The 19,061-nt window shown below is 40.3% G+C and overlaps 1 protein-coding gene across 11 annotated transcripts in view; it reads left to right on the top strand.

Annotated features, from left to right (window-relative positions):
- The window catches only part of CLASP1 (cytoplasmic linker associated protein 1), a 273,539-nt gene that overhangs the window by 167,245 nt on the left and 87,233 nt on the right, over positions 1-19,061 (top strand). For all 11 annotated transcript variants that reach the window (XM_055087270.1, XM_028501167.2, XM_055087294.1 and 8 more), the window contains 2 exons: positions 8,383-8,490; positions 12,535-12,702. In XM_055087270.1, coding sequence (XP_054943245.1) covers positions 8,383-8,490; positions 12,535-12,702 — 276 coding nt within the window. The remainder of the gene's footprint in view (positions 1-8,382; positions 8,491-12,534; positions 12,703-19,061) is intronic.

The raw sequence follows: 19,061 nt of genomic DNA, 5'->3' as shown, positions 1-19,061 counted from the left end.
GCAGTGTGACTGGCTATTATTAACGGGCCACCGGATACGGATGTTCTGTCTCTATTCCACAAAAGTCAAGGGCTGCACTGCTCTTACAGGTCTTTGTTGTCCTCTGGGTCTGCTTTTCTCTGGGTGTGCGTGTTTGTTGATGCGCCTCTTGTCTCTCCCTCCACAACTTTTTTTCTGCTGTAGCATTCCCTAATACCCCATTTCCATGTCTTTTACTTAACGCTGGCTTTTTTTCTTTTTTCACATCTTCTTTCTGTCCCTGTCAAAACACGGTGTGAATGAATTTGTCATTAACAGGTCATAGGGTGGAACTGAAGTATATTTTTACTGTTTGTTGCATTTATTGAGCAGGCTTTCTTTTTCCTAAAGACCACAGAGTATTTTATATCATGTCTTTAAAACATATACAGGCACTTGTAGTAATATTGCCAAATTAATAGGATGACTAAAACAAACCAAACCTCTTCCAATAAAGGAAATATACATCTGAGTACAATACAACAGAGGCCCTTTAAACTCCCCAAAACGGATTTTAAGGGTGCTCTGAGGTTACTCATGTTAAGTCCCTAGGTGAGAGTTAAGAGTTGGCACTCAGCCAGCATTGTAAAAGTGCTGTATATCCATGAAAAGGTGGGCTTGGGGAGAAAAACCTTTGAAGGTATCAAATTGACATGATCTCTCTCTTGACTTTGTCCCAGGCAGAGGAAAACCAGCCTCCCCTAATTTGTAACTAAACTCTCTTCTCACAGAAGTTGTGCTTTCAGTTTTTGTTATCTGTGGTATCTGGGAAACCCCAAACTGATGAATAAGTGGTCTGCGTTTACAGCCTCCACGAGAACAAACATTGAACTTCTACAGAGGAAGCCACTGTCAAATCTGGTTTCTCAAGGTCCCCACAGATTAAACTATGGCAAATACGAGCTCATAGTCCAAAATTACACCCATGATGAGTGAGAAACAGCAGAGAAAAAGAATAAAAGCATAATTAATCCTTCAGGACTTGAGGGTCTTTTATGTAATATGAAATTGCTATATTTAAATGTTTAAAAGAAATAAGAAACTTGTATTTTTAGCAGCATGTAGAATTTAGTAGTCTGAGTGATCCTCCCAATTGAGAACAGATCACCCATCTGGAATAAACGTAGTAAAGCCACTCATCTGCAGACTTAAGCAAAAGCAGAAACCCTAGGAGGTGAGGGCCAGAGCTGGTTTGCATCCTGAGGTTTTGGGCTGAATCCTGGAGACCTGGGGCATTGGCTCAGGACGTGGAGTGACAGGAAGTCACTGCATCCTCACTGGTGAACAAGAGGTTGACTCTACTGAAGAGAAGAGGACAAGAGGGAGTCTGCCCATTTTAATCTTAAGTACTGGGTGGAGCAGGGAAAGTAATCTTCCCTGAGAAGTTGCAGACATAAATTGGGCCTTCGTGCAGGTTTCTGGTCAGAATTCTTGCTACCTTTGTGGTCTGAGAAACCCAAGCAGATAAATCATGTTAAAGTGGCTGTGGATTGCTTGTATCCACAGAACGCTAGCAGAAGCAAACATAGGTCCTCATTGGAAGAACTCACCTTCAATCTAGGTCTTAAAGAATTCCCATAAAGTTCCGAGAAAAGAAACCATTTTGTTGTCTTAATGTTTAAAGAAATAAAAAGAAAAATTCAGAAAGACAAGCAGGGGAGTAAGGAACTATAAAGAATGACCAAGCAGGCTTTGAAAAAGAATAAATGGGTCTTCTAGAAATGAAAATATAATAAGTTATTATAATTTAAAACTCGGGTAAATTGAGATGAAGAACCAATGAAACTGAAGAGTGAACTCACGAATTCAAGGTAAGAAAACATCGTCCAGAGTTATGTGCAGAAGGGAGGGAGTTAGAAAACAGGATGGGGTGTTACGTCCCATGGGAAGTAGTGAAGAAATTCAACCTATCTGATTGAGTTTTAAGAAGAGAGACTGGGGCGGAAACAGTATTTGAAGAGGTAGTGGTTGGGAATCTTCACGATTGTTGAAGGACACTGAACCGCAGATGCAAAAAACCTGGTACATCCCAACCAAGACAAAAAGAAAAATCCACAGTGAAACACATCATAGCGAAACTGCAGAACACCAAAGATTAAAAATATATATATATTAGAAATAGCCAAAGGGAAGAAGAGACAACCCACAAAGGAAAGCCAGAGTTTAAATACAACTGGGGACCCTGGAATCAGATCGATGGAGCACATCAATACAGGATGGGGTGTTACGTCCCATGGGAAGTAGTGAAGAAATTCAACCTATCTGATTGAGTTTTAAGAAGAGAGACTGGGGCGGAAACAGTATTTGAAGAGGTAGTGGTTGGGAATCTTCACGATTGTTGAAGGACACTGAACCGCAGATGCAAAAAACCTGGTACATCCCAACCAAGACAAAAAGAAAAATCCACAGTGAAACACATCATAGCGAAACTGCAGAACACCAAAGATTAAAAATATATATATATTAGAAATAGCCAAAGGGAAGAAGAGACAACCCACAAAGGAAAGCCAGAGTTTAAATACAACTGGGGACCCTGGAATCAGATCGATGGAGCATATCAATGTCCATGTCCTGTTTCTGACTTGCTGCAATAGTTTTGTAAGATGTTACCATTGAGCGAAACTGGGTAAAGAGCACACGGGATCTCTGTGTATTATATCTTACAGTCAAATCTGAGTCTACAGTTATCTCAGAATAAAAAGTTTAAGAAAGGGGTCTAGAAGTTGTGCTTTTAATAATAATATTTTAATCTGTAAAACTGTTACCTTAGAGATAGCAAAGTGTATCTTGAAAAAAATTAAGACAAAAGGAGGAAACAAAGGAAGGTAAAAGGAAAATGAGAAATCAAGACAAATAAAAAGCATGCCTATAAGTGGTAAGAACAAGCTCAAATGAACTGAACTTTCCAGTTAAAATAGAAAGATTATTAGACTTAAACTTTTTAAAAAGATCTAGCAATATGATACTTAAAGAGATTAATTAAGCCTTTAAGGCTACAGATAGAGTAAAAGACAAAGGATGAGAAATTCATAGTAAAAGAAAGTTGTTGAAGGTTTATTAATAACAGATCCAAAAAAGGCAAAAAGAGGACTTCTATATAATAAAAGAGTCAATAAATCACTAAGATGCAATAGACCTAAATTTTTATGGATCTAATAAAAACAGCCTCAAGATATACAAAAAAGTATTTGCAAATTAATATTTACAGTGGGTGGTATATAAAAATACAAATTTTGAATAACTAATACGTTAACATAATTCCAAACTCAGAAAATATAAAGAGGTACACAGTTTCCCCTCATCTTTGTCTTTCATTTATCTAGTTATCACCTCTTTCCTTCAACCCCAGTATGTTACTGCTTTTAGTTTCATTTTTATCCATAGTTTCTTTGCATAAAGAAGTAATATAGGGAATTCCCTGGTGGTCCAGTGGTTAGGACTCCACGCTTTCTCTGCCAGGGGCCTGGGTTCAATCCCTGGTCGGGGAACTAAGATTCCACAAGCCGTGTGGCGCAGCAGGAAAAAAAAAAAAAAAGAAAGAAATAATATAAAAATCATACTTTTCCCTTTTTTAAAACATAAAAAGTAGCATATTTACATACACTATTCTGCATCTTCATTATTTTCACTTAGTTATAGCTTAAGATTCTTCCATGTTAGGTTGCAGAACTTCTTCACTCATTAATACTGCTGTACATTCCCCTATGTGGATTAACTTGAACCAACCAAACCCATATTGATAGACGTTTGGATTGTTTTCAGAGTTTTGCTGTTACAAACAGTGCTGCCATGAATTACCTTTTATATACATCATTTTGCATGCACCCAAGAATATTGGGAGGGTAAATTACCCAAAGTGGAATTGTTGGATTAAAAAGTGCATGTGTTTGTAATTGTGATAGATATTGCCAAATAGCCCTCTACAGGGACTGTATTAATTTTAACTCCCACAAACGATGAACGAGAGTGCCTATTTGCCTACACGCCAGGATGTTAGCAAATTTTTAAGATTTTTGCCAGTCTTGTCAGTGATAAATAGCATTCTTAATGTCATTTAATATTTTTTTCTTACTGGGGGGCTGAACACTGTTTCATACATTTTAGGGGCCATTTCTATTTCGGTTAAATATCTATTCCTAGCCTTTGACCATTCTTTATTGGGATGTGACAGTGGTGTGTTGAAGCTGGCTTGAACCAGTTCATCAGATTCCAGTTGTTAGATTTTCAGGAATTTTATAAGCTGGTTTACATTATCTCAATGGCCTCACATAGGCCATTGGGAATATTTCCACCAGGGAATTGCAAAGCACCACAAGTCAGCAGGACACTCCCCCAACCCCCCCGCCCCCAGTTCCCCTCTAATTGCTAAACATTTACCAGCATACTTGCTGTTGAACTTAATATTGATACCTAGGAATCTTTTATGTGATAAGGAAATTAGCACCTTATGACATGAGTTGCAAATAATTCTCCCCCATTTGTCATTTTCTCGAATTTGCTCATAGTTTTCTTCCTGCCGTCCTGAGATTAAAAAAATAAAAAATCAGTCAAATTTATCAGTCTTTTCTAATGGCTTTTAATCTTGTTATAGTGAGAATCGACTTTCCACTACAAGTTACAATGGAATTCTCCCATGTTTTCTTTCAGAACTTTTTTTTTTTTTTTTTTGGCTGCACTACGCGGCATGTCGGATCTTAGTTCCCCAACCAGGGATTGAACCCGTCCTCCCTGCAGTGGAAGCGCAGGGTCCTAACCTCTGGAGACCACCAGGGAAGTTCCCTAAAACTTTGATGGTTTCATATTTGACATTTTAATCTTAGGTCCATTTGCTGCTTTTCTTGGTGTAAAGTGTGAAGTATGGATCCAACTTATTTTTCCAAAGCAGAACATTAGCAAATGAGATCCTATAATCCATTTTTTCCAAAGCAACATATTATGTTGAGCTACATATTAATCCTTGTGGAATGAAGCAAAAGCAGTGCTTAGAGGGGAGTTCATAGCCCTAAGTTTATGTTAGAGGAGAGACTGAATTAGTCTGTTTCCAGTGTGTTAGTGAAAGAACAGAATAAACCCAAAGCAGAGGGGGGAGGAAGTAACAAAGATACGAGTAAAAGTTAATGAAGTAGGAATTAAACATTCGTTTTAGAGGATGAAGAAATACAAAATGTGATTCGTTGAAAATACTAATAAAATAGGCAAACTTTTGGAAAGGTCAGTTGGAGAATCGTACAAAGCACTGGCAATGATAAAGCAGGTATAAGTGTGGATCAGTAGAGCTTTAAAGGGTAGTAGAAAACTATGACAATTTTATGTTAACAATTTTTAAACAAATAGGATGAATTTCTAGGGAAAAAACCTGTTTCTTCAAGAAGAACAAAAAACCCAAGTAGTTTTAAGACTACTCATTAAATAACTTGAATCAGTACCTAAAACTCCATCCCCCCCACCAAAAGCTAATTACTTAATTAAAATAGAAAAGATAACCAAAATCCCTACCATGCTCAGACGGCTATACATGCAAGTTGTGAAGCATGGGACAGTTCCCGTCTTACATAAACTCAGAGACCAGGAAGAGAGAAAGCTTCCCTCCCTGGTTTCATGTAGCTGTTGTGACCTTGGTACCAGAATCAGATGAGGTACAATACAGACATTCTGTGTATGTGACTGTGTGAGTCATGACAGAGGAGGTTTGATACTTTCACACCTTATAGATGCAGCTCAGTACATTTAGGAGAATAATCCTCTTTATCTCAGAAGATGGAAGCAAAGCATTAAAACATTCCAGAAACATTTTTGATAAATTCTTAGCAATTACGAATGAGTTTTCTTCACTTGTTGAGGTACAGTTTGTGAAATTCCAGAATTATTTTTTTACATGTGGCTCAAGATTGCAAAGCCTACCTCGTGCTTCTCTTGAGCATTGTGCTGTGTGTCCAAGACAGCAGATAAAGCGATCAAAGGGTAGAGTTTGAAGCGAGAAAACTGAAGTCTTACTTGCAGGTGGTTTTCTGTTTAGAGAACACCAAATAATCTACGTGTAAATTGGTAGGATTAATAAAAGTTTAGCAAGATCCCTAGAGTTAAGATCAAAATATAACAGTCACATTCTTATTTGTCAACAAGTTAGACAATATAATTTAATAAACTCTATTGGGTATAATAAAGATAAGGCACCTTTGAATAAATCTATAAAAATTGAATAAAACTTTTGGAAAAATTATAAGGCTTTATTGAAAGACGTTGAAGAAGGTGAAAAAGAGAAAACACTAATGAATGGAAAGATCAATATCATAAAGCCGCCGCCCCCCCCCTCACCCCGCCACCAGATTAACCCCAAATTCCACATCGCCAGTCAGAATTTCAACACGTCTTTTTATTACATCTTCACGTGCGCATGTGCAAGAGAGCAGAGGGCTTTCGGGAAAAGTGGCTTGATTTGCTCCACCAATTAGGAAGGTAGTTTTGAAAAGCTACTCGCAGCAGTGTATGTTGCACAGGATGGACACATGGACTAATGGGGCAGACGCCACAGTGGAGATAACGGACCCTTGCGTGTATACAAATACTTGCAAGTGACAAAGATGGCTTTGTAGGTTAGTTAAGAAAGGGGTTAAGTAAATTTGTTTGGACCTTCATTAGTCACACGGAGAAAGTAAAACGGGTCTCTCCTTTACGTCCTACAGAAAAATCACTTCCGTAACTGAGCTCACAGATAAAATGTTGAGCCAAACAGTAAGTTTTGGAAAAATATATACCCTGTGATACGATGAAAAACATTAAAAAAATATAAAATAATGCCATCTATTTCTTGGTTATGCAGCTATGTATATTAAAAACATAAAGAAATGCTAGGGAATGATGACACTGGGTTTGGGGTCATGTTGCCAGGTGTTGGGCGCGGGAGGCGGAGGACACGGACATAGCAAAGAAGATTTTTTTATTTTCTTAGCTGAGAGGGTTTGGATGATCACTTAAAAAATCCTAAGAAATCAGACTCAGTTGTTTTTTTATGTTCAGTTTTCTTGGTGACTTCCTTAGCAGAGTAAAATGCCCTAGCTCACGCATCGGCCCGCCAGGCAGCCAGGCCCAGGCATCTGAACCCGTGGTGGGACCTTGGACAAATTAAGTAACCCCCTTGCTTCTCTGTTTCCTCGTGTGTAAAATGGGAATAATTACTTGTATGTTGGTGTGAGGATTTTGAGTGCACACATATATAGCTCATAGTATCCTATATGATATAGCTCCTAATTTTAGTCTGGATTCTAGAACTTGTAGGTCTTTCATTCAACTGCTAATAAAAGTCATTGATTCTTTCTAGTTTTCTTTCTTCCTTTTTTTTTTAAAAAAAAAAAAAAATTAAGTGCAGTGCTTTCTTTTATTGCTCTTTACCTTCCTTTCTTGAACCTTTTCAAGCCTTAGGATTTGTTTTTCCGTATTGCCTTTCTGCAAGGTTTCTCAGTTGGTGAGGTAGATGTGCTTTTGAACAGTGTAAGAAGCCAGTGGGAGTTCAAATTGTTTTGTGTTTTCCCTATCAGATGGCTCTTCCAATTGAATTACGGAAGTTGGGGCATTTGTGCCCCTTTGAAAACAAAGAAGCCCTGTATTTTAAAAAGTTTAATTCCTTATCATTCTAGTCTTACCATCAGTGATTTTGTATTTATGAATCCATTTTTATTTTTATGGTTTCATGCTTTAATAATTGGAGATAACACATTGCTTTCCTTAACAGTGGCAAATATTCTTCATAAATGCCTATGACATTGCATTATTTTTAGGTCACTTCTCTAGGTATTCCTAATATTGATTCTTTCTATAAACTTCATCTTTTTGCAGCCTAGAAACTTGCTGGCATACATGCTTTAAAATAGAAGTTTAATGCTACATAGCAAGACACGTTTATTCTCCAGGTTGCTGTAGCTTTTGTTGATTGCTGAGTTAAGAAGGTTTTTTGGTTTTATTTTGCATTTACTCTTTTTTTTTTTTTTCTGTAGTAGTTTTCTGAAGATGACAGCTAATATTCTTTCCTGCTTTTGGAAATTTGACAGATATGTAGGCAATGAACAGGAGAGAGAATTTAATCTGAAAAAAAAATTGTGGAAAAAACCCTCAAGTGACTATCACCTCCCCATCTGAAAATAGAATATGCTAAAACAATTGAAAGCAAAGCACCTGATGGGTTCCTGAGTCCCTCTGAGGAGTTTCTGACGTGTCTGTAGAATTTGTGTGTGCACACAGGGACGCGTGTCAGGACCACACGTGGGAGAGCAGCTCCCCTGGAGGTGGTTCAGCCCGTGCCCCTTGCCCGAGGAGTGGTCGCACTTATTGGAAACATTACGGAAGCACTGTTTTTGCCGTGTCCTCCAGGTCGGATCCGCACGCGACGGCAGAGCTCTGGGAGCGCCACCAACGTCACCTCCACGCCTTCCGACAGTCGGGGCCGCAGCCGCGCCAAAGTGGTCTCACAGTCCCAGCGTAAGAAGTATATTTTATGCTCTCTGCTCTCTTAGTTTTATCCAACAGCCATTCTGCAGCTGAAAATTTATAGTATTTTCATCGACTTCAGGGAAAAACACATTTCTGTGGCTCTAAGACGCTGTGAATAATCTTGATGTTTGTTGGATGCTTACAAGACGGGGTATTCCAGTGTACCTGTGTCCCCTTTCCAGGCGATTTACACTTTGTATCCTTAGGCAGTAAACACTGAAATGTAGTTTCCCTCCCCTCAAGCCTCCCAAAGTGAATCGTACCTGGTCTGGGACCCATTTTGCTGTTGATGAGGGATCCTGATGTCATTCAAGAGCAGCTCCGGGGGGAGATGACTTCATGCTGAGGTCTCTTCCCAGCGGCAATAAGTAAATCCATTCAAAGCTGCCCCCATCACCCGCTGCGCTAACACGCCACTCTGCTCCTCTCCTCCTGCCAGTGTGGGCTCTCGCTTCGCTCGGCTGCCCTCGCTTCCATTGCTGCTTCTCTGTATATGTGAGTCACCTGATTTGTTAATATCAGCCATGAAAGCAGCTGTGGACAGCATGAGCGCGTTCTGATCTCTCTTAGGATGCAGGCCTGGTGTCTCACTTCCCAGCTTCCCGGTCTGTGCACGTGGAGTGGGGCGGGGGGTCAGGGCCCTCCTGGGCTGGCGACCATGGCGGAGGTGCTCGTCAGCTGACGGGGTTGGCCTCCTTCGTGGCCCCAGGAGCTGTCTGGCTTGTGTAGACAGCGGCTAGTCTGAGGCCAAACCTTAGTTAGCTTCTCTCATAGGTGTTTAGAATGCCTTCCTCAGCTCCTCCTGAATTTAGATGCTTTCCCCATGTCGCTTTGATAACTAGAGTCCTCATGTTAAAAGAAGCTTATGTCCTTTCTGAAAAGAAAGTGCAAGGTCACACATACTGCTGTGAGGCGACAGCACCCAGGCTTGTTTGTCTGACGCAGAAGCCCATGCTTTTAGTGTATTACACCATACCACGCAGCATAGGTTGTGCAGGTGTAGTCCAGAAGCTTCTGCCTGGGGATTAGTGTCCAGGCCCTGGTTATTCTGGTGAACCCTAGTGATACCTGGAGTCACAGATAGATATAAGACTCTGGTCATGACCTCATAAATATGAGTCGGGTCTTACCGCAAAAAAAATTTTTCTTGGCCAAAAATGTTCGAGACTCAGAATATAGGTCAATACGTTGAAATTGAGTTGAATAAAAAAATGTTTTAACCCTTTAGCTGTATAGGGTTGTTTCCTTTCTTGGAGAGTGAGAGCTGAACAGTATTTTCCATTTCTTTATGTCTGCTGTTTATTGGCATTGGCCTCTGCAAAGGTCCCTGCCTCTAGCTGGGTCCTCTGCTTAAGAGGTGGTGGAAATAAAGTTCCTTCTGTAGTGGGGGATGATAGAGCTTTAATTTTTCAGTCTTATAAAAATACTGCACCTTGCCTTGGAGATCCACTTGAAAAGCTCATCAGTTTTATTTTACTCACCAAATTCCACTTCAGGGAAAGAGACAACACCAGCAAACGATCAAGCCTGGACCTTAAACTTACCTATATAAATCAAATATTCATTTAAGAATTATTTTAATAGGTAGATAGGAGCACATCTAGATATTTTACGAATGTAGCTATGCTAGCATTCATAGTTCTGGTTTAAGAGTAAGTAGATTTCGTTAATATTAAATTTAGGACAGTTAACAGTTGGCATCTTTTGAATAGCTGAGGACTTAAATATGTGAGGATTAATGTTTAAATATTTGGAGAATTTGGCATAAGACATTCAGATGAAACTACCTAGTAGCAGTTTCTTCCACTTGGTTGATGTCTCTGGAGCACCTCCTGTGCGGTGAGCACCGTCTGCAGGGGTAGAGATACACGGACGGTAAGATGCAGTCACTTCTGCCAGGCTGCTCAGAACCAGAGGGCAGGGGCCCCCAAAGGGCCCGGCATCTTCTCTGCATCTCGTCCACCTGGCACTGTGCCTGGCGCATGGTAGGTTCATGAGTGTTTCATGAGCAGATCGGAAATACATGCTAATACAGTATGACGTGTATAAAGTAAAAATAAGTACGAAAATAGGCGAGGAGGAACAAGACCTAGAAAAACAGCTCTTTTGCTAATGTGTTTGTGAACGAAGACATTTGTGCTGTGTTGCATGCTGACCTTCTGTATTGTGTTATTGTCTTTTAATCCACTTTTTGCCTGTCCTTTGGTCTGCTCTCATAATCAAGGATCCAGATCTGCTAATCCTGCTGGTGGTAAGCCATTTCTCTTCTTGCTTTTTTTTTGTTTTTTGCATTCGCCCTCACCCCATGTTCCTTGCACAATATTAATTTCTCTCTTTATTATGAGCTTAGTTAATCTTTCTGCGTTTTTTCTGTATGTTCAAATGCTAGAGTTTGAAATGGATTTCTTTTCTCCTTTTATACAGCTTAATAGTTTATTTGTGTGCTCAAATTTTATGGGCAAAATTAATAGATCCTGAGACATGTTCTTCATGGGAACGTGTACTGATAATTTTATAATGAATTTCACTTAAACTGTCGTTAAATCATTATAAAGTACTAATTTTTTTAAGTAGTCATCTTAGTGATTTATTTGAATGATGGAGGGGTGTGTGTGTGTGTGTGTGTGTGTGTGTGTGTGTGTGTTTAATTTCCAGGTAAGTGTTATTTCGAAGGTTTTTCCCTCTGGATCATTCTATTCTGCTACATGATAACGAACACTTGATATTTGCGAATTTTATTGCCTTCTCTGCTTAAGGAGATGATCTAAGTTAATGACTGCCATTTGGGTGTATTGGTACGATCCTTAAAATTTTGCTGCTTTCCTTAAGAAAGAATTTTGTTTTACAAGAAATGGTTATATAGGTATGTAGTCACTTAGCCATTTATAAAAATTACTAACCGTGTTATGATTTGAATTTCTAATTTTGTTGCATTCACATCAGGGAACGTTTTCTACAGAATTTCTACCTTTGTAAAAGGTTTCTGAGATTTCCTTTGAGGCTTAGTACATAGTCAGTTTTTGTACTATTCCTGTGTGGAAATGTGAAAAGAATGTGTATTCTGTCTGTTGGACTATACGTTGTGTGTATATGTGGGAGGTGTGTTTATACATATCTGTATAATTTTGACTGCATGCTCTGCCAGTTTCTGAGTATTGTATTAATCTTTCATTAGTATTAGTCTTTCTGAGAGATATATTAATAATTATGGCCTTTTCAATCTCTCTGTATTTTTATCGTTTTTGTGTTTTCTATCTCAAAGCTATGTTACGTGGAGCATAAAGTTTCATGATTATTATATCTTTAAGGATAATTATTCTTTAATCAATATGAAACATTCTTTTTTCTCTTTTAATGCTGTTTTTAATTCTGTTTTGTTGTTTTATGTATGTTGTTTATCTCTTATAAACAACATACAGTTGAATTTCATTTCAGTTTTTTTAAACCAATCCAGGAATCTTGTCTTTTAATAGTTGAATTTAATCCAGCCACATTTATCATGATTACCGATATGTTTGAGCTTATTCTTATCATTTTATCTTGTGATTTCTGTTTACCATATTTCTGCCTCCTTTTCCATTTGTTAGATTAATGGAGTCTTCCATTAGTGTTTAAGAAATTTCTGTTATATTTCTACTCTTTCAGCCATTTTTTAACATACCAACTCCTACAGAAAACAAACCAGTTAATAAATAAACACCTTTGTGATTATTTGTAGAAATTTGCTGTGCAACCGAGAGGCTTTTTGTACTCAACCTGAGCCTGCTCTTTTGAATCAGAAATTTTGCAGTCATTTCTGTAGAACTCCATCTTTAATTCTCCTGTGTATAAATACTCTTTTATGATAATTTGATGTTCCTTTATGCTCCTTAGTTTTTGAAAAATTAGTGATGTTACCAGCTAGAAAGCTGTTTTTATATAAAATTCTCTTGGTATTTGATCCAAACGAATGTGTAAACTGACTTCTGAAATTACTGTGATGTATTTCTTGACTCACACCCATTATTCACTTTTGTTTCGCTTCATTTTTAGCTGGCAGCCGATCAAGCTCCCCCGGGAAATTGTTGGGAAGTGGTTATAGTGCCCTTGCTGGGGGTTCCTCGAGAGGCCCACCTGCGACACCCTCTTCAGAAAAACGAAGCAAGATTCCCAGGAGTCAGGGATGTAGCCGAGAAACAAGTCCAAACCGCATAGGATTAGGTGAGAATTCTCAAAGATCTTGAAACACCATTCCCAACCTGGTCATAATTTTGATAATAATCTAATGACTTTGTCTCCTGTGGGAAATAGCTGTTTTTGAACCGAGGATGTCACTTTGCCTGTGTTAAAAAGACATTTCAGTTTGTGCTTTTTACAGATGATAGCAGGTTCAGTTTTCAGTTAGGACTGACAAATATGTGGGGTTTACCTTCACACTGATGGGAAAGAATTACACCATTGTGGGCTTCTGTGGGTTAGAGTCATTTTGCAGAACAACCTGGGGGAGTGGGCAGGCTTTTTTCCTGCACAGGAGCACTGTTGCTTTTTCATTTGTCTTTCACTGATTAGCAATAAATAGCCATTAACCTATTTAAATTTTCAGAAGCAATTTGTAGGGTCCACATTTATTTTGATTTTGCTCTTCTCTAACCCAGTTGGTGAAAATTTATCATCACAGAATATGTGTAGTTGTTACTTTTGACATAATGTTGTTCAAACATAAAACCAAGAAGGGGAAAACTAGGTATATATAGTGTTTATTTTTGTGTTGTAGTGTTTAGTTTCTTTGTAGTAGGATTTTATATGAATGACTCTCAGCAGCTTAACAGTCTTTTACTCTATGAAAATCTAATTTGTATGCTACCTTCTTAGTAAAACGGTTAGAAATCGTGTGATCTATTGTGAAAAATCTGCGTTCATACATACTCTTATGTTCTCACCTGCTTTCTAAGGGTAAAAACCTACTGATGTGCAATCGGAATACTGTATTCTTTTGTCCTGTTGGCTTACCTTTCTCATTGATTCTTTTATCTCCTCAACAACTTTTATTGAATACTGGAATGTTTACTGTGATGTGCTAGGCACATGTTGTTAGACCTTACGATTGGAAGATAAATGCAGTAGATCTAGCTTCTGACTTCAAAGAGCTTGTGGTCTTAGAGGTGAAAATGTGAGACAGTATGACAGATACCCTGGCAGGTTCTCTGGGACCGTAGAACAGGAATGTCTGCCCCGGTTCTCCTAGGTTTCCTGCCAGGGGAGCCTTCCCAGAATCGGTCCTGTTTTGATGAGGTGTATAAGGTGGCACTAGGCAGGGTGGGGTGATGAGGCGGAGAGGAGCCTGTGCAGAAGCGGTCAGACGAGAGGGAGCGTTGTGCGTGCTGGGACCACTAGTGGTTTATGTGACGATGGCCGAGGGTGCTTGTCAGGGTGGGCGGGAGATGAGGCACAAGGACTGGTAGGGCCCAGCTCACGGATGTCCTTGAAGGCTCCCTGAACTTGGGGAAGGCGGTGAGGGGGCAGGCATTTAAGAAGTAGAATCGAAAGGATGTGGTTTGACCAGCAGTTCCGAAGCAAGTGAGAAATGAAATCAAGCCGTGGTTTTGTTAAAATGCTGCGTGAGGCTGACCTTCTGTGGGCATTAGGGAACGTGATCCCTGAGCTGACCAGTTATTTGCATCCAGTAATAGCAAGTAATGTGGATACAACCAGAGAAAATATCATGACTGCAATATCTACTGATAAATTTCAGATTTGTTGTTGTCACATGCGTGTACTTGGATCTGGTTTTGTTTGGAAAATACATTTGATTTCAAACCTAGGCTTGAGGTTTCAGCTCTCCTTTTCCCACAATTAGTTAAGTTTATAGGATGTTTCTTGGCGATCCTGACTCGTTTCATACTGCTAAAAATTCTTTACTTTGGGGGGATTTTACTTTTTAAATTTATTAAAGATGCCATTTTTACCTTCTTCTTGAAATTGCGAAATAATCCAACCTCGATTATCTAACATGACTCTAGGACCTGGTAGTCTGTGGTCTTAAGGATGAAGTTTGCATTGTGGGTAGTTGGAAAGACAGCATTTGATAAGCCTTTGAAAGAAGTCCTGCGGAACATCATCCATCAGTAAGAACTAAATAGGAGCCTGTTAACCTTCCAAAGCGTTCTTATTTGAAACATCATTTTGAAGAAAGTTGTTTTCCTTGATGCTCGTTAAGGGGATTAGTTGTGGATGGAGCTTTGAGGTCATACATACAATTCTGATTAAAGAAGATACTTTATTTACATTTTTGCACATTGTGAGAATATACATACACAGATATAAAATATATATGAGTAAAATACATCTTTCCACTTTTTTCCTCTGGTACTGCTTAGAGATTCCATTTTATGGGGTGTCAGATATGTTAGCATTTTTCTGTAATAGAGTGTATATTTCTTTGATCATTTAGCATATACTGGGTATATGTCTATGTGTCTAAACATCTGGTTCATTGTATAGCAACTTTAAATATAAATATTCAAAAAAAAGTAGGAGCATCTTTTAAGAATATTTTCTATAATCCCCAAACCAGTTAATAGCTTTCCTCATAGCTTGGAATTTGCCCTGAGAAATAATTCTAGTTATCTGCAAATTGTATTTGGTTCAACTATGCCTTTTTTTGTTTGAAATAATATTTCTTAACTAAATTTTCTTGTCTCACCTGTGATAAAGATGATGTCAGAGCTCTTTTCCTTTAGCATTTAAGGTTTCTTAAGCAAAACGGGTTGTAATTCCTGTTGGATAACTAAGAAGCAAAACCCTGCCACGCCCTTCTTTCTGAAATGTATTCCTTCATAAACTGAGCAAATGGAGGAGTGTGTGTGTAAATTGTTTCCTTCTATGTGTGACTTAGGGTAAAGTCACACAAGTAGCTGACATCTACAGCAGTTACGTTTTGGAAGTTGCCTTTGGTTCCCTTGTTTCCCAGCTGTCTTCTGAAAAGGCTATGAACACATTGGACTTTCTGCCCCTAACAGTCTGCGGATATGCATTTACAGTGTTCCCAGATGATTTTCTGGTTAAATGTGTTTTGAAAAACATTAAAATTAATAATTCCTTTTAGCTCTTTGTTAGGTTAGACTACTGTGTGCAAGACCAAGACATGAGAATGTCTAGGCTGGAGAGACGTTTCATGTCTTCCGCTTCCGGGAGTTTTCATTGTTCTTCCTGTACTTCTGCTTTTGATAGGAATTCCGGTAGGATCCTTCCTTGAAAGACAAAAGTCAGGAGTTCCCTTAAAACGCTATAAAGGTAGAGTGTCGCTCAAGGAATGAAAACCAGTCAGAGGGTTTTCCAGGCTTCCCAGCGTTCCGTGCAGGACTCCAGAACTCCCTGAGAAGCCTGCCTGCTTTTCGGAAGCTCACGCGGCAGGTGTGTTTTAGCGTCTCTCCCTCCTCTGCCACCCCTCCTCCAAAACCTGTTCCCGCACAGGACGCTCACTCTCGGCACCCAGTACCCAGACAGGGTGATTCGGTATGTTGTGGTGTCGTTTTGACGCCTAATCAATCAGCCTTTGTAAAAATCGTTTATGTGTATACTTACTTTAAATCCTCCTTGTAGGTTAGTCTTTGGACGTGGTGTTGCAAGTAAGGGGGAACTTCTTCCTCTTGTGTTTTAAATTATCCAACATTTGAACTGTTGATTTCACCGCTAAGTGTACTTTAATGAAGTTTGGGGCCAAACCGTGCACAGAATTGTAAACAGAATTCTTCTTCTCCGTGTGCCTACCGGCCATATGTTGAAGAAGGCGGTCAGGACAGATGGGTGAATGAACGTTCTCTGGGCCAAATACAAGGACGGCAGACCTCGTTAAGAATTATGATTGTTGTTATTTCACATCGCATCTACCTATTCCTCACTCTCTTCATTGTCCTCACAAAGCAAGCTCAGCCTGGGGAGAGAGCAGAGATTCCCCACTGCTGTAACATATCTGCTAACTTAAAGAAGGGAGTGAGAACTATGTGAAAATTCAGACATACTCGGGCAAGAGCTACAAGAAAATGGTCAGCTAAGCATGCCCATGTGTGAAGACCTATCAGGACTGTCCTTACTGCTTTTTGATGATTGTTTTGGAGTGGCCAGTGGAATAAGACAAGGTTTTCACGTATGCCTTTCAGCAGGGACCGCAGATGTACCTACGTACGTACCTTATTTCACTGTACCCTTTTCATTTAAATAGTGGGGACTCTCTCTCTCTCTCTCTCTTTCTCTCTCTCTCTCTCTCTCTCTTTCACCTTCCTAAGTGGAGGCTGAGATCTAGAGCAGCTGAGTGGCTGGACCAGTGAGCTAGCATGGAGCTGGAGAGGGCATTTCTACATCAGATGTGGTAGTGGCCCCCCCCTAAGGACTCCTTTGTAGGTTTTATGCAACTTTTCATTTATTGACAGGGTCAGTAGATACTCCCTAGTTTTTTAAGTTTAATTTAGCACCTGTTGCTTTGGCCTTCATTGTAGGAGCAGGAGGTGTTTAGAATGTTATCAAGAATTGCTGATTAAGTTGTCACTACTACTCTGAGTGAAAACTCAGTGCTTCCACATCACTATAGCAAAATGAAGGAGAGTTTAGGAATTCTTAGAGAATTCCAAATGAAGCCCCATTTTGACTGATAGCCGAGATTGGGTTCCTGGGCTTGACCTTGCCTTGCTCGCCAGCACAGACCTGATAAACCTTTGGACATCACTTAGGTACCTTTAGGGTCTGATTCACCTCTGGCACTGAGCAGAGACCACAATAGGAAGTCGCTTTGGTTTTTCACTTCCATGTTCTTCTAATTCAGGGAGCTTTATGATTCTGGTCTGTGAGACATTCTTGTTGCAGTTTGGCCATATAATAAATCTACCTTTACTCTGAAATTATATAGGCTTTGCTCATTGCAATGTAGTAAACATGGAGGTTTTTACATCAGTGAATCCAGTTTATATTTTCCAAAACTTCTGAGAAAGGCATTTCTGTCTAATCCAGAATTAGTAGATCCTCTCAAGATGGAAATATTTGTTGTTCCCATTAGCTGTCATGTAGGTGGCTACGTGCTTTCAGTTTGCGAAGTTGTTTTTGAGTATTTTGCCAGTACTGCATTTCTGTTTTCTCAAAGTAAGTTGAAAAATAAGAAAATCATGGTCTTTCATGAGATTTGTGGCCAAGTTACATTAGCCGTTAGGCTGTTCCTGGGGTTCTGTCGTCTCAGTGTCCTGTGATGTGAGAAAGTAATTGGCTGTTCTCAGGCCAGTGGGTGATCTTTAACCATGACTATTGGAATTAGCAGGCCACCTGGGATGGACTCAGGTGTGAGGCTGGGTGAGTGGAGGTGCTTGGGTAGGGGTGACAGACGGATCTTTCTGGATTCCATAGAAAACACAGGAATTAATGTCGAGACCAGCGAATGAGGGGTTAGCAGTCCTGATTCTTTACATCCACTCACTGATTTGCAGCAGGCAGGCTCTCTAGCAGGGTCAGTCCTCACGACTTCTCTTTGTAAAGAAGGCCAGGCTGGGGGAAGTGAGCAGTCTTCCTTTTAATTAGGTAAGTTCATGGAGTTCAGTGACCAGAGCCTTTATTCTGTTTTTAATCCAAATTAAAGTATCTTTCTAAGGACGCAGTGCATGTGAAAATGACTATGGCCTTTTATTATCCTCTCGGGGAGGAGTGTGCTGAAACCACAGAAACTGATCATTTCCAGAAGACTTTGGATCTTGTAGATTCTGATCCAGTTTGCTCTTTGGAGAGCTTTCTTTTCCATTTCTTACCTTTAGGTGTTCTTTCACCTTCCTACTGAAATGCCCAGCTTTGTGAGGCCGTGGGCAAGTCCAGCTTTGCCCACCCCCTCCTGTTGTTGGCCCGTCAGTCAGTGAGGCCCGAGAAGGGACAGGCGCGGGCCATGTCGCGGTTACGTGAACGGAATGTGACTGACCATGTGTGAGTTTCTCTGTCTTCATTAAACTTGTTCCCCTTCTCTGAAACCCCTCATGCTGCACGCTAGCACGGAGCAGCCGTATCCCTCGACCCAGCATGAGTCAGGGGTGCAGCCGCGATGCCAGCCGTGAGAGCAGCCGCGATACGAGCCCCGCTCGGGGCTTCCCTCCGCTCGGTGAGTACCCGCCGGCCTGGCTCCTGGGGCTCCTCCCGCCCTGCCGGGCCCAGCCACCTGCCTCTGTCCCCCGCCGCTGTCCCGTGGGCCTCTCCGCTCCCGTCCTCTTCCCGAGCCTCCCTTCCTGTCCCCTCTGCATGCTCGGATTCTGGCAGTTCCCAGTTTTCACATATCAGGGGAAGAAAGCACCCATTCGCTCTGTACTGTTGTCGCTTAGGACCACTTGCTCCGGGCAAGCCCGTCTGCGAGGTCGTTGCCAGTGTGTGGCGCAGCTCAGCCAGAGGCCATTGCTGCTTAAAAGCTGAGCGCGTCCAAAGTGTCTCCGTACTCATTGAATCTCTGCAACCTGTTTTGAATTTTACCAGGGATCAGCCCATGCGTGATTCACTTCAGAGAAGGAAAAAAAAAAGTATAATCATGATAACATTTAGGAAACTAAGCGTGTGCTCGGTTT

This window comes from Physeter macrocephalus, chromosome 2 (assembly GCF_002837175.3).
Source record: "Physeter macrocephalus isolate SW-GA chromosome 2, ASM283717v5, whole genome shotgun sequence".
NCBI classification, from domain to species: domain Eukaryota; kingdom Metazoa; phylum Chordata; class Mammalia; order Artiodactyla; family Physeteridae; genus Physeter; species Physeter macrocephalus.
This window is presented reverse-complemented; position numbering and strand designations above follow the sequence as displayed.